At 32.9% G+C, this 16,724-nt stretch overlaps 2 protein-coding genes across 4 annotated transcripts; one reads left to right on the forward strand and one right to left on the reverse strand.

The window, feature by feature from the left end:
• The first annotated feature begins 10,202 nt into the window (after positions 1-10,202).
• LOC140958813 (STS14 protein) lies at positions 10,203-10,730 on the forward strand. Its single transcript, XM_073416378.1, has one exon. The coding sequence runs from the start codon at positions 10,203-10,205 to the stop codon at positions 10,728-10,730; it is 528 nt and encodes a 175-aa protein (XP_073272479.1).
• A 2-nt stretch (positions 10,731-10,732) lies between these two features.
• Positions 10,733-14,668, reverse strand: LOC140959683 (uncharacterized). Of its 3 annotated transcripts, XM_073417636.1 has the most exons (12): positions 14,238-14,668; positions 14,082-14,158; positions 13,711-13,771; positions 13,343-13,426; positions 13,140-13,253; positions 12,674-13,051; positions 12,160-12,563; positions 11,973-12,072; positions 11,826-11,885; positions 11,652-11,738; positions 11,419-11,547; positions 10,733-11,332 (listed from the first exon to the last, which is right to left on the reverse strand). In XM_073417636.1, the coding sequence occupies exons 2-12, from the start codon at positions 14,144-14,146 to the stop codon at positions 11,024-11,026; spliced, it is 1,791 nt and encodes a 596-aa protein (XP_073273737.1). In that variant the 5' UTR covers positions 14,147-14,158; positions 14,238-14,668; the 3' UTR covers positions 10,733-11,023. The 3 variants fall into 3 exon arrangements, with proteins under 3 accessions (XP_073273737.1, XP_073273738.1, XP_073273736.1); XM_073417637.1 differs by having other exon boundaries at positions 12,160-12,554; positions 14,082-14,668; XM_073417635.1 differs by having other exon boundaries at positions 14,082-14,668.
• Between the last annotated feature and the right edge of the window lie 2,056 nt (positions 14,669-16,724).

Consider the following 16,724-nt stretch of genomic DNA (forward strand, 5'->3'; position numbering starts at 1 on the left):
TATTCGAAAGGATCATTATTTTATATGATACATGAATTTTAGTGGATTATACATTATGATACATAAAATATATGTTGGTCCAACAAGGTTTTAAATTCTAGAATTTCCTTTAACAATTTGAAGTCTTTTTAAGTTTTTATTTATCCATACACCATCCATTGGCACTCTATATATTATTATTTAATAATATAGATAATGCGTATTGGAGATTCAAAATGATGAATTGCTTGATTATTAATTTCTTTTCAATGGATCTGAAGCGCATGCATAACCATATATTATTATTATTTAATAATATAGATAATGCGATCATAATAGAATTAATTAATTAATTAAAAGCATGGTTTATATTTACTTACATTTCATGTCGGGGAAGCTTCGATATGGGTGCTGGAGATTATAATTAAAAAATAATATTGGCCCGCCACTTTCTATGATTATAATTATTTTGATTAATTTCAACGGACATCATCATATTATGTTTGAAATTTAAGGTTATTCTATGGGTTTACGTTTAATCTGTCGGAGAATATGCCAAAATATTTAAACAAAAAAAAATCAGAAATTGTTGGACAAAAAGGACGCTTCGCAGCTATTAAATATTGCCTCAGATTTGGAAATATAAAATATAATATTAACTTTTAATTAACCAGCATTCGAGTTTCATGTAAATATGATACATGCACACAAACACAACTATATGGTATAATAGTATTTCAGTTCGATACAAAAATTATTGTTTTATTTAATTATTGATTAAGAATTTGTATTTGAATAATTATTAAAATTATTGATGTAATATAATAATTGTATTTAAAATTTTAAAATTATTATAAAAAATATTATATCAAAAATGTTTATATAATTTAAGATGACGACGTTTAAATAATGATAACAATGTCAAATTGAATTATTTATCTTAGTTAAGTGAAACTGTTACCAATAAAAAATATATCTTAAAAATCATATATTATTTTGTCTATGTAAATTTAAACAATAAATAAATATTTTAAGAGGTCAAAAATTTTGTCATTTAGTAAATGAATAAATTTGATTACAAAATTTAATTATTTTTCTAAACATGTTTAAAAAGTGGCTAATATTGGAGTCGATTTGCCAGTGAGTTGCGCCAACTTGTATCCGTATAATTGAGTCCCAATTGAACCTTTTTCTTCTTGTTGAGAATGCTAATGTCCTAAAAACTACCAATACAAATATCATGGCTTGTCTGATGACCCAATAATTAATATATTATTATGAATAAAAATACAATAAAAATATTATCTACGTGGCTGTGTGCATGTTTTGCAGCGCAGCTTCGTGAGAGTTGCCAAGCTCCAGCTTGTCCCATTGATAAATAAATCTTTCAAGCTACGATTCGTTTTATTAAAATTTGTATTCCTATATTAATTTATTACAATATGAATATTTGTCGATCCATCTATCACATGCTCGATCAAGTTTTGGTATATATTATACATATGAAACAATACCAAAACTTCTGTGAGATAGTATTACACGTCAATTTTATGAGACAAATCTATAACTCGATCTGATGCACGAAAAATTTTTTTACTTTTTATCCTAAAAATATTATTTTTCGTTTTAAACGTCGTTCGAAAGATTATTTCTTTATTCAAAGAATGAGTACTTGTTCTGACTAAATTAGTTAGTTTTTTTTTTGAATAAATTAATCAATGAGAGTTGCATGATAATTTAAGTAGAATGTATTTAAATTTTTGTATTATATTTTTCGTAATTTTCGTTTTTATTCTTAAAGTTATTATGATATGCTTTTTTATCGTTGTATATATAATAGGAAAGAAATTTTACCCATCATAGAAAAGATGGTTGGCTACGCCCCTAGACACAAATAACTTTATGATTCTTGATTCATTTGCTTATATTTCTTTTTTATTCCAACAATGTATATATATATCACTTACTTTTTAAAAAAAATATGCTTGTTAAAATTACATTTAGTTAAATTTTCAATAAAAAAAAATGGCCACAAGTAGGTCATTGAAATATTATACATCTCAAATAAAATATAACTAATTACATTAATAATATATTATTAGATAACACGACTTTGTGTATAATAAAAATAAAATGATATTAATAATTGATAATGCCCTATATTATCCACGAAGTAGAAAAACAAATTCGAACATAGCTCCCTAGCTAGTATGTAATTAATACCCTTTAATTTGACCACTAAATAATTCTACAAATTTTTTCTGTCTAAATTTCATTATATTTGTGGACAAAAATAAAGTCAAAACAACTTAGATTAAAAAAAAATTCCTAAAACAACTTAGATTAAAAAAAAATTCCTACAAGCTACTGGTTCATACTAGGGGCAAGAATCATGTGATTGTATAAGGTCCAATGAAATTTAATCTAATAAAATTATATTAAAAATTAAATATGTTTTTTAGGTTTAAACTCGATCGTAGTCTTTTTATTCTTAATCTTCAAGCTTTGCCATGTTTTGGGCATTTTGGAAGTAAAGAATTAGGAATTGTTGAATGGCCAAATTCCAATGATAACATGTACCCCCACCATTTTGTTAATGGGAATTAAATTTGAGGGATTATCTTAAAAATAAAAACTTGTGTGAGACGTCTCCCGGGTCGTATTTTGTGAGACAGATCTCTTATTTGAATCATCTATGAAAAAATATTACTTTTTATTGTGAATATCGATAGGGTTGACTCGTCTCACAGATAAAAATTTGTGAGACCGTCTCACAAGAGATCTACTCTATTTTAAAACGTGATTACGAAATTTGTTTTGCCATATGAAAGCAAAACTTTAGGGTTTCATTAGGTAAAATAAAGCAATTAAAATTGAGAGCCCACCATTAAAGCCAACCAATCCCCAACCTTCACATTTATTAATTTGACCATATGATTTGTTATCTTTTCAACACTTTCTCGCACATTATTTGTTATTTGCATATTATTGTGTTAATTCGATAACCATGTGACTCGATGGTCCGTTGGTCATCCAAATTTTAGCTAATCGGATAATTTTTTTTATTCGAATAAATTAGTTATATAAAATATAAAAATTCTATGAAAATGCTAATCTCATTTCACCAGGGACGAGAAACAAAGAAAGAAGAAGACAAGAGAAAGGCTTTTTTACCAGTCGATCTGTCCGTAGATTTGACGAAAAAAACGTGGATGATAATAATAGTATAAGAAGGGAACAGTACTCCTCCATACAACCTGTCTCGCACAACTTTACAGGTTGGCTTCCCCGCCCACCGATTCCTTTATTATTATTATTATTATGTTTTTGTATTATTTTCCATAATACCACTCCACGCGGGAATTAATTTTAATTTCTTTGTTGCAGATAAATTTTGTTTATATGGGTTTTTCGCTAGTAATCTAATTGATTAAAATTTACTCCTAATATATATAATTTCATTATCGTTATCCTAATAATAATTAAAAAAAATATAATAAAATTTTATGAATCAATTGGATCTATTGTGATCATGATTCATATGAATAATAAATTTTAATATTACAGAAACAGAAATTTCACACAAAAAAAATCAAAATATTACACGGGATAACAAATTTTAACTAACTTCAAAACCGAAAAATTTAAGAACCAAAATTACCTTTTTCCTCAGTTAAATTAAATGAATATTGTGATAAATTAATTTTACAACTTGATATTGTTTACATTAATATATTTAGATCTCAGGGATCAATTCCAGCTCTCTTTCAATTATTCAAATTTCTTAATTTTGTTATATATATTTTTTTCAGATCAAATCAAGTACTAAATTAAATAATGGACTACGTCATCGTAGAATTATTATTAAATTGGTACATGTATTATATTATTATTATTTAATGACATGTAGTCTTCCCATAATACCCCTCACTCTCTATTTAAATGTACAGGCGTTCTCGATGCTCTCTCCGTAAAAAAAAAAAAAAGTGCAGAAAAGAGAGAGAGAAGTTGAAATTTAAGATGGGTGTATGCAGTTCTTGCGAGGCGNTAAATTTTTTTTTTTTAAATACAAAGCGAAAACGTAATGTAAATCGATCTGAAATACATATTAAACATAAACATACAAATCTTGTATTGTCTAGAATAATTCAACTAGGTCCAACTACATATTAGTGTTGAATCCTAATTTAATTCTGAGCCCGGATCTCCACGCTATCTAGTTCAGCCTCGTTCTCTTCTTGACCCTGATCCTGTCCCACCTGTTGTCATGCACATATACAAACAAGACAACAGTCGGATAACTCCGGTGAGAATTATATTCTCAATATAAACCATATATACATGCAATCATATAATCAATGTAACAGCATATAAAAGATATTCATAACATGCATCCTAATCAAAACATGAATAATATATTCATCGCATGTATCCTAATCCGAAACATGAATCAATATCAATAAAAAGTCATATTCTAAACATGTACCAAAATCAAGAACATAAATCCATGTACCATATTCAGGAACATAAATCACTATTAATCAATGAATTACTTTCTGTGATTCTCCGACTCAGACTCGACTCAGTCTTAATCTAGGGATCCCGATCAGAATAAGAACATACACCCACCTACATTCCCGATCGGGGTGGTGGTACGTTCTTATTCACAGACTTTGGCCCTTTCCATATCGAACATCAGTAATAGAAGCAACTCCAATTCTATCCACTTCGATATGACCAAACGTCCGATGTCCTAACCTATCTGTCAAAGACTATTGCACTTCCGCCATATTCCTATCTTGTCACAATGTGAAATGTGCCAGTAACGATTCTATCACTATCAGGCACTTCTGTCACAAGACCAATCATTTAATACCTGCTATCTATATATCAATAGAACAAGCATATCAATTCATTCATTAATTGCAAATATCAATGCAATAAAATAAAGTATGTGATTTAGGGAAACTCGAATCAAACCTCACTCGAGTTGGGAGTTGTGCAATTCCAACTCAACATTAATTTATACCTTTATCTTCCCCGTTTGACGAAGTCGAAGTCTCGAATTCAACTCTGTCCATACCCAATCTGGCAATGACAATATTGAACAGACACAATATCAATATATAACTCTATTCAATACCTGTTCTGATCAATACTCAAATCAAAACACCATCTTATCAATGTCACGATACAGCAATACAATATCAATACTGAATCTGATCAATATCATTCTACTGATGTTTCGACGGCATAACACTACAATCTCGATAACCCCGTCAATATCAACATCACAGATATACTACCAGAACTCATAATCAATATCGGTATAATTCATATTCTCAACAATAATAGATCATACTCTCAATTCTGTACAATCTCTATCATAACAGTTCTGAAAATCATAACAATTACATACACAATCTGTTCTTCGATCTGACTTCAATTATACGATGTCTACTATGTCAAGAACATCATATATGAATCATATCCGATTCTGACAATATCATAATTTCAAGACATATCGAAACGTAGTAAAACTTACATCCAGTTGTAGCCTGCGTCGATAGGCATACAGTACTGAAGTCGGATTGAAAATCAGACGGGCGGATCTTTCACAAACATCAAATTTCTAAACTAAAGGGCGTAAGGATTATTTCCTCACTTCTCGGTGCTTCTTTCTTCCAAAATGCTGAAGGAAAATCGATTTGTACATATATATACATCCGTTTGCATGCAAATGAAACGTGGCTTACTCTTCTTGACTTTCAGGCGGCGCTCGGGCGGTAAGAGAGTACCGCTCGAGCGCGGAACTTTCTGTCCGAGCCTTCCGTTGTTATCCATTGGCGCTCGGGCGGTTAAACTTTACCGCTCGGGCGCGGAATGTTCTGCCCGGATGCTTAGCTATGGTCCATTGGCGCTCGGGCGGTAACTTTCTACCGCTCGGGCGCCGCATGTTCTGTCCCAAACCTACTCTTGTGGGACACTGGCGCTCGGGCGGTTCTTTTCTACCGTTCGGGCGCCAGAAGTTCTGTCCAAAGTCTGGGCTTGTTATACACCAACGCCCGGCTTCTCCTTTCAAATTTTATTTTAGCTCCTGACATCTCAATTCTGTCAATTACTCAATATCTAATCACGATGGTAAAACCTCGGGCATTACAGTTAGGTGTTACCTGTTAGAAGAATTTGGAATCCTAATAACATAATGTAATTTAAAAATTGCACCAAAAATATAATAAAGTGGTATTTATTTCCAGTTGTCAATTCTTTCTCATTCAAGTTGGGTAGGGAATTAGCATAGGTTGGGTATATAAAGGGCTTTCGAATTTGACCACACAATGCATATATGTAGGCTACATAGCTACATTAGGTGAAGGCACTCGTTCACCACTACCCAATAACTTAAGAACTCCCAAATGTGCTATTCTACTTGTATTATGGTTATGAAATTTCATCGATTCGACCTCAAATTAAATCCAAAAGAAGTTTTCAAAAATTCATATCAGACAGTTTTACCGTAAATTATTTGATACGGATCTTCGACTCGATTCATAAAAAATATTATTTTGTACAACAACTATAGATCAAGTTGGCCCGTTTTATAATAGAGATAAGTTAAGTTGAAGCTCAAATTAAATTAAAAAACAGTGTGTCTGTTGACTCTTCTTTCACCAAATCTATGCCTAATTACATTATTCACTTCAAAGGGCTAGGCTTCAAGATACATGCAGCAACCTAAAATTATACAAATTATAAATAATACAACTAAAAATAATAATAATTAGCGGCTGAGAATTTTTTCCTTAAAATTTACAAAACGTCAAGGTCCGTGTTGTCACCATCCAGTCACAGTTTTTTTAAATGGGAAAATATTTAAATTATTTCCGAGTTAGTATATTTTGGATTTTTGAATCTTTTAGCTATGAATTTTTTTTAAATTATTTATTTATTTTTTACTTTCAATTCTGTTTTACAGAAGAGTTGATCTTATGTCAAATTTGCGGTAACACTCCAGTGAAATATGACGGAAAATCAGGGAAACAACCTAACTTACGTAATGAAGAGCAGACCAACTTACAATGTTAAATAATGGGATAATATGTGGTTTTCACTCTTTAAATTATCAGATTAGTGGAGTGAGTGACACTGTACGTAATTAAACACAATATTACCAAATTATGTTCCAACGCTTTTTTTACATTGGATCTGCGTGTAAATGTAAGCTATACATACCTTAAAATGGGAAAGATAAATGGTGTGAATTATTCTAATTATTTATAATTAATTACCTACACGCGACTTTAAAATAATTAATTATTTTTCAATTTGCTTATGCTAGCACTCAAACGCATATGTAATAATTGGATCTTTGTTAACCATTATGATTAAGAAATCATTTAATTATTTTTAGAATTTACAAAAATATGTTCATATAATAAATTTTATTAAATGAAATAAATGGTATTATATATATATATTTGTGTGTGTGTGTGTGAGAGAGAGAGAGAGACACACACACATGTCAAATTAGTCCCAACTTGGGTTTCACTAAGTGGTTGGGTTCTATCTATTGGGTTTCTTTAAGACAACGAACAAATCATGTGGTCAGGTGGGCCGTAGGTATTTGATAATTTAATTGGCTTCAATCATAATAATTATTCACGAACTTTACTGTTTAACCCAATAAAAAAAATACAATTTTGGAGGAATTTTCAGACACACACGTTAAAATTGAGATTTAGACTTAACTCAAACTCAAAAAATAGATCAATAGAGAGAATTGTCGAAGTTTATATATGCAATCTCAATATTTACGTTTTGGCCTCCGACAAGCAAAAGCATGTAGGAGTAGGAATTCTCTTTTCACCTCTGAGACTAAAATAACTGGAAATCTCATGCATAAGATCACGTTAGAACAAACAATAGCAGAGGTAGCAGCGGACTAGTATCTCGGGGAGGCCCTTTCAGTATATATAAAATGTATTAGTTAGCAGAGGTAAACTCTATCCAACCAATGTGTGACATCTTAACACACCCCTCACGTTCATGAATGAACAATTGAAGTGTGGAGACATTAACGGAAGACTCAACTATGTGCAGTTCAACACATAATGGTGCATCTGAGTTTTAATATTATGTTAAGATTGTGACTTGTACCTAACTCAATCCCAAAAAATAACTAAAAAGAGGAGTCCATAAATACAAGTATCAGGAACTTTATTCAACCAATACGAGACATTTTAACACATATCCAATTGATTGAGATAGACGTTTCAATTACCATGATTTTTTTTTTTGGGGTATTACATGATTATCACCCATCGACAACATTATAAATTAGTTTAAACATAAAGTTATCCGGATTTTTCAACTACTTTATCAAGTTTGGATTTTGAAAAAGTTTTTTGGAGCGTAAAGCGAAAATGAATTTTTACATATGTATACCATAATTCAAAGTATAGTTTTCGATGTTTTAGAAAGAAAAGAGTAGTAATATCAAAGTCGTGGCTAGCAGAACTCATAGATTCATGTAGCCTTTGGAGTGGATCTTATGTGAGACCGTCTCACGGATCTTAATATGTGAGACACAATAAAAAGTAATACTCTTAGCATAAAAAGTAATACTTTTTCATGGATAACACAAATAAGAGATCCGTCTCACAAATACGACCCATAAAACCGTCTCATACAAGTTTTTGGCTAACCTTTGAAATGTGGGATCTGGCAAGAGGGAAGTAACAACCCGAATGGATAATGTCATAATTATAGGTCTCATGGTCCCATTTTTCGATCTAATAAAAAGATTGGGACCCGCGTGGCTTTTTGTTTCCATCATTGCACCTCTAATAGGGGACATTTGTAGAAAATAGTCTCCAAAATAATGTTGTACCATTTCAAAGTTTTTCAAAGTTTAGTATCATTTTTTTAATATTAAATAATTTGTATTAGATAATTATAAAAATATATAAAATCAGTTATAAATAAAAAAATATTAACATAAAAATACAATGTATACATCAATTTATTTAAATGAATATAAATTAATATTAATAAAGTGACGGTAAATATTGTAAATGTTTGGTTGGTGAGATATTTGATTGTGAAATATTAAATATTTGAGAAATGAGATATTTGATTGATCTGGATAAGTGAACCCAAAATATTCATGCACAGTAACTCGTGTGTGATATTTAAAACATCTTCCTATTTATATTGCGAATATTTTAGATAAACTTCTTAAAGAATTAGAAGACCTCGGGTGTATTAGCACTGTATCAAAGATGTAGTCATCGATTATCCGGAGATTTCACAATTGCGGCAAACAAACATATTAATGACTAGACATACATTTGTTATGCTACTAATACTTGTATTTGATCTCTTATTCTGCTCAAGTCTCGCTAAAGAAGAGTTACGGGACTTGAAACAAAAGAACGCGCAGAGAAAAATGTCTCCACCACTGTGATTTCCTCAATATAATGAGCAATTTTCGAAATTTTTATGGGCCAAATAGATGGAGTAGTAGTTATTTCTCAGTATGATTTTTTTTTTTTATCGAGGTTGACAAAATAAACAATAGATGAAAAAATGGTATTTTAAACGTATGTATTTTTATAATAGAATTAGAAATTTTTTTTTTGACAGCATAATAGGATTAGAAATTAATCTCTTTAGGAAGATATTATCAATTAAAATATATAGAAATTAAAAAAGATAATGTATATAAGGTCACTGAGAACTTTGTTGCGTCGGTTCCAAGAATTGAATGCACTGATTTATTTCTTCGCCAACACATCTAGTTGGTGGACGTGGCCCCGTCGTCAAATTTAATCTAATTCTTTTTATATTATATTTATTACTTGGTATATTATTTATTAAAGCATGTCACGTGCGACTTCCAATAATTCACGTGCGTGGGACACATTTACCCATCAACCAACAAGTCAAACTCATTGCACTAATTTTCCTGCATTTCCCACACAAAAATCCATTAAATAATTTTTTTTTAAAAAAAACGATACTGAAATCTAAATCTATAAGTTTAGTATTTACAGTAATAATATAGTTTCAAGACATTAATATTTTTTTAAAGTTGATTTTTATAAAATTTGAACATAAAACTAATAAAATAAGATATTTTTATGTGTTACAGAGCATTCAGTACTCTACTGAAAATATTTGACACAGTCGGAAAGAAAACGAAGATGTTCCTACTCTTATCAATGTTCACTTCTCTAATGCTCATCTCCCGGGCTTCAACCCAAGCTCAGCCGCCGCCGTCTCCTCCGGCGGCAGCACCCCCAGCTCCATCGGTGGCTCTACCCAACTCGACCCAAGAATATCTTGAAGCCCACAACCAAGCGAGGGCCGAAGTAGGTGTCGGCCCCCTCGTGTGGAGCGAGCCACTAGCCAAATCCGCCAGCCTTACGGTGAGGCTCCAGAGAGATAAACAGAACTGCACCTTCGCTAACTTGAGCAACAGCAAGTACGGCGGCAACCAGCTGTGGGCCGGTGGCTTCACCGTCACGCCGCGCATCGCGGTGGAGACGTGGCTGGCGGAGAAGAAGTTCTACTCTTACGCTAACAATTCTTGCGCGCCGGAACACCGCTGTGGGGTTTACACACAGGTGGTGTGGAAGAACTCGCAGGAACTGGGGTGTGCTGAGGCTGTTTGTTCCAAAGAGCGTTCTAGTTTAACCATTTGTTTCTATAATCCCCCTGGAAATGTAATAGGAGAGAAACCGTACTAGAATTAAGTACTATGAATGTTATGGAGCAAACGATGTTTTTTGGAGTTGTTAAATCATCACTTTTGCTATATATTTTGTCTCTGATTTTGGTTCTTAATGGTTTCCATCTCTGATTTTCTTGTTTAGAGCTCGATTTCTTGAAGACATTAGCTTTATTGCATGCGCTTTTGAGAAGTTAGATTTTTCTTAAATAGTTGTATACCTGAAACTGAGATTGGATCTATATACAGTACAAAACCAGACCATTCAACTGAAGCGTGTAACAAGAATAAAGAATGAACCCGGGCCAATTTTCACTTCACCAGCTCTTTCAATATTAGATACCTGAAAGAAAAATTATGTGGAACCCATTCGATGTTTTTACGCGAAGATTGAACAGGTTTGGATCTTCTCTTAATGGTTTTCATTAGAGACTCAGGTAAAGATTGTTGGATCATCTGTACTATGTCACCAGTACAGAGACCTGACTCCTTGGCGAAGTACTCCACTATCTTCGGCAGGACGATCCTTTTTTCCTTCCGAATACCAAATGTAGCTCGAATGTACTCTTCTTTTGCAGCTTCCAGTTGATGATATACTCTGTTTGGCGTGTATGTACGAACCTAATAGCATACAAATACAAGACTGTTGGATCAAGAAATGTTGAACATGATAAGGTTTAAGAATAAGGGCGTGAATGATTGATTACTGCTGGATCAGAGTGGCTCCCGGTTGAGAGAGCAAAGTGCAGAAGTGGCTCGGATCCTGCAATAGCATATGCTTGCCGTGCGTCGCTTGATTTAAATTTTGTTCTTGATGAAAATAATAACCTAAGCCACTGAATGAAGAGCACATTTCATCAGCATAAACGAATGTTCTACATTTAACTCATATAGAAAGAATGACGTAAACATGTGTCAAGATTAAATCCAGGTAATGTACCTGTCCAGGATGCGACATTCGGCATCCCAGGATAGAATTCTGCATAACATCTGCACTCACTATTTGACCTCCAACATCGTAGGCAGCCTATGTAAGAAATACAACTGTGAGATCAATTTATTCCAGCCGAGCCCTTTATGGGAGATGTAAATGATTGATTTCTTGTTTTATTACCTTCATCAGTAGAAACATCCGCTTCATATTGTTTTCCGGGATGCCATATGCCAGAAACGCCTGTCAAAATAAAAATACCATATCCATAACTTGTAATGTTTACAAGATTTGTCATGTTGTAACAATATTACTGGGTCAAGTTTATACATGCATCACCAAAGCATTGTGTATATTGATCCAGAATGCCAGCTTCTCCTCATGGGTCAACTTTCCGGGATCTATCTCTTCCAATCGAGAAATAAGTGACCTGCGATATAAATTCAACTATCATATCAGGCTTGATCAAGGTGAAATATGTCTACCGAAAAACCTTTATACAATCCGATATCCTCACCTAAAGTCCCGTAATAAGTATTCGATATAGTTCAATTTCTCTCGTCTTCTGTATATACAATTTACTTCAACCATTGTGCTGTAAGGTCCACTAAAATCTTTCAGCCCTTCCGTATGAAACGGGTTATCCAGCCGAACATCAAAGGAAAATTCGTTTCTAAATCCATGACTCCACAAGTCAGGCTGAAATTTTGGAGAAAATGCACCCACAGATGAAAAAGATGAAGTGGGCGACGAGTAGCTGTGGTGCACCAATGGAGGATCAGCAAGCTTGTAATATATGTTGCACATGCACCTGACCATTTCTTCCGAAAGCTTGTTCGGTGTCTCTGGTAAATGATCCGAAATACGGGTTCCAAGATGCTCCGCCAAACTAATTACATTCGAAGATGTATTCTGAGAATACTGTAGAAAGTTCAAAACATTGCAAGTCATTAGAAAAATTTATAATGATCAGAATCCTATACCGTAAGTACTAATTTTCATGAACCAAGCCTAAAATAAAATATGAATACCTCCATCATGGACAATGGCTGAGAATAACATGTATTAAGAGAAGTTTTGCTCGACGGTGCTGTACGTTGAGAGAGTGAAGAGTGGGAGCGTTGAACTAACGACTCAACAAGATTATCTTCATCGATTTCCTTAGATAATGAATGAGTATTAATTTCAGGTGCAAATTTATCTTTTGCTGACGAAGTATCAGTTCCTGAAAAATCTAGTCGCCTCCTTCTCGAGGCCGGTTGCTGTGATTTTACTCCAAATTTCTCGGATGGGGTTAAGGAAGTTAATTGAGGATCAAATGCATTTCGATACAGTGACAAAAGATGATGCTCTAAGTGCTCGACTTCTAGCTCCAATACTGCAATTTCTTTAATGAGCTCCGCAGCTGGCTAGAATTCGGTAGCAAATCTTTCTTTGTTACACTTCAAATACTGATGATTTTAAAACTTGCAAGCGTGAAATCGATAAATACTATACCTGAGGAATAGCGGTTTCATTTACGTAGTGGGACGAAGCCTTGTAACCAAGTGCCTTTTCCATGGCACAGCGAACAGATACTTGATCCTGCAATCTTTTTTCGAGCTGCTGTATCTGCATTGAAAATAAAAATTTACAAATTCTCGAAGGATTTAACAGAAGTACAAACTAATCAGCAAGCAAAAAATGTTTTTTTTGCATACCTCTCGACTCAAAGAATCTTGGATTTCAGATTTACATAAATTATTTGTATTGCTGCTGAAAGAGCCATTTAAGTGTCCTGTATCCTGGAATCCAGTAATAAAAGTTTGTGTAATTTTTAAACGCGTTCGATTGCAACTAAATACATACCTTTGAGATAACTGCGAGTTATATCTACTAATTAATTGATAACAAATGATTATGTAGGACCTGGAAAGTACTTTTGCCAGAAAAGGAATAAAAAAAAGTGGAAGAATATACATGATTTCGCTATTTTTGGGAGAACCTGAATCCAGAAAGAATTGAGAAAGGACTGATAATCTGAATTGGAAAAGTTTATTGAAATATGTTTACTATAAGCGTAACTTACCAGCTTCTGTTGATGAGGTTGCTCCAAGGTATCTTCCTCAGGTTCTCTGCTGTGTGGGAAGCTGCCATTACAGTACAGTGACAGGAAACAGAGTTTTAACTCAACATATAAATATCACACTGCAAAAACTGAATGCGGAAATAAGAACATAACCCGAAAAGCCTCAAAACATAGACAAGGGAATCAAGATTTTACATAGCTCCCACCGACTCGATTATCCACTCGAAAAAATTGACAAATTCTTAGAAGATCTCCAAAAACAACAGATAAAACTAAACGAAGACCAAATATATGGCTCACAAAGCTAAGCTTAACACAAACCCATTATATAAAACCGCGTAGTACAGTAAAATAACCGAGTAAAAAGGTACCTCTTGGAACGCCTGTGTCTAACAAGCGCAGGCAACTTGCTGCTGCGAAACCCTTCGAAACCCATTAAAACGAGAAGCTAAACGAAAAAGGAAGAAGTGGCAAATGAACTCACAAGCTCTATTGGAAAGAAAATGATTGCAAGGAATTGAACTCACAAGCTATATTTGAAAGAAAATGATTAGCAAGGAAAGACTTTTAGGGTAGAAAATGGTCACGAAAAAACGCAGCTTGGAGTCAAAGCCCGCAATTGTCTTGTTCTACATTTGTCCATGTTTCAGCACTAAACCAGGCAATGACTTCCTAAATGCAAAGTCTGAACACCACAGAGGGTCATGTGCGCAAACAAAAATGGCTGAGAAAAGGAAGCCCTTTTGACCATTAGACGCCTTCTTTGTTAAAGAAAAGCAGCTCTCATTACCATTTTCTGTACTCTTTTTCTGTGAAAACTAGGCTTTTTTTGCAATGGAGGGACTTTCCGTTTGGCGTAGAGAGAAGGAATCAGATTTTGTTTGCTTTTGTCGAAGAAATTTCACTGGCGGTAGTACTGCTCAGAAAGTTGACTATTTTGGAGCAAGAATAACAGAAAGGTTGGATAACAAGCTTTATTATATTAATCTTTATTTATATATGTACAAATAAAGTAAAATTGAGATTTTTGTGGAGAATTGAGATTTCTGTGGAGATAAAAGAAGAAAGATAATATATACATATAATATCGACAAATATATAAATATGGTCTAAATTTTCTTGCGCTATCAATCAATCACTTTAATAATAAAAACTTATACTTGTTTAGGTGAGTTGTGACGTCTTTAGTGCAACAAATATAAAATTTCTGATATGCCATCACTCACTTCTCTTTAACAAAAATTTGTCATATTTTTAAAATCCGTATTATATGTTTTTCTGTCATTTTGGAATTTTTATTTGATGTATGTACAATTGATTAGATTTTTCAATTAATACTTAATTATTCGATCCTAAATTAAAAACAAAAGCAAGTCTATTTAAATATAATATACACGAAAGCAAGCCTACTCAAAAGAAGTTAGAAATTATGAGGTCAACAAAAAGCGAAAAGGTGTATGTAAAAGTATTGGAAATTCGAGGGCTTAACTGGCTGAGGAATCAGATTATTTTTTTCTTAATAAACAAAAAAAACTTTTTATAGAAATGCACCATAGAACATACGAGTCAAGACTAAAGATGTATGTTTTTTCTAAATTCTAATAATAAAATTTTCATTTACTAAAATAACGACTGAATTCTTTAGATATCTCAATGCAAATGCATCCATATTTAAAAAAAAAAATTGAATATTTATCGAGGGATGGAACTCATCCCATTTACAATTAGTTTAATGAATTAATGATATATACTAGAGGGAATTAACTTAATTGATATAAAAAAGAAAAATAAACAAAGCGTGTTACCTCAAAAGCGAAGAAAGTTAATTGGCTCTAAAAAGGGAACATTGGATACTTTGAAAGGAAACGAAATTTTGTGGGTTTCCCTTTGTCTAAATCTTTACTTGAAATTTAAGAAAAATGTGAGATACCCACGTTGTCTTTTGGTACAAAAGTGAGTCTAGTTTGTCAAAGAATCAGTGAATAATTAATGTGTACGTGGGTTGATCTTTTCCAATATCCATACAAAAGAAAAGGATGATTGCGGTGTTAGGTTCTTAGGTACTAGGCCTCCCCTATTTTATTTATTTAATTTTTTTTTATAGTTCTCCTAGAGCAATTTGTATACGTTAAAAAAAAATGGTTTTATTTTTATACACTCAACACTTTCTTGGCCAAATATATCTTATAAGACTTGTATATTACAATTTACACAATGATATGATTTGCGGGATACAATATTAAACTCGAGGGTTTACTAAGTGTGTGTTTAATAGGTAGTGGTTGTGTATTCTCAGTAAAAAAGAGAAGAAATGAGTTTTATTTCGAGATCTGGATTTCAAATTTTGTGAATAAAAATTAAGCCGTAGAAAAACTTTTTTGTAATGGGTCAAGCTCGATCGACTTAAATCTGGATTAGTCAATGCAGTTTATCCATATATGGCCCATATACGTACTTGGTCTGCTCCTCAGCCTGATTTTGTGAAGATTAATGTGGATGCAACTATCTCACATGGAGCACGTCACTCGGGGGTTGGGGTTGGGATCCGACGTAGTCAAGGTGTGGTATTGTTTTTATTGTATATTTATCATCCAACAACGTTGTTTTGGAATATATTCACAGTACTGATCGACTTTTGAAATTTATAGCACTCAAAAAACACATTTTTATCTCAAGCACTTCAAAAAGACATACTTTGATTTAACATATGTATATATACAAGGCATGGCTTCAAAGCTCTAAACCCATTTGAAATAAGCCGGAATGGTCTGAAGAATATGACACTTCCCGGCTCCCGCTGCCCTCAAATCAAATGATTACCGAGTTGAACTAGCAACTGCTGCTACACATCGCCCATCGGCAAAGTTAATGTATCCATCAATACTTTTGTCCCCAATCCTTCGTCGGACATAAAGATGCACACTCCTACATTTGAAATACTAGAAAAATGCATGTGCGTTGCACGTGAGAACCAACTGCTGAAAATATATGTACGAAATTTTGATCATATTTAA

The sequence above is a fragment of the Primulina huaijiensis genome, chromosome 15, assembly GCF_012295235.1.
Source record: "Primulina huaijiensis isolate GDHJ02 chromosome 15, ASM1229523v2, whole genome shotgun sequence".
Lineage (NCBI taxonomy): Eukaryota > Viridiplantae > Streptophyta > Magnoliopsida > Lamiales > Gesneriaceae > Primulina > Primulina huaijiensis.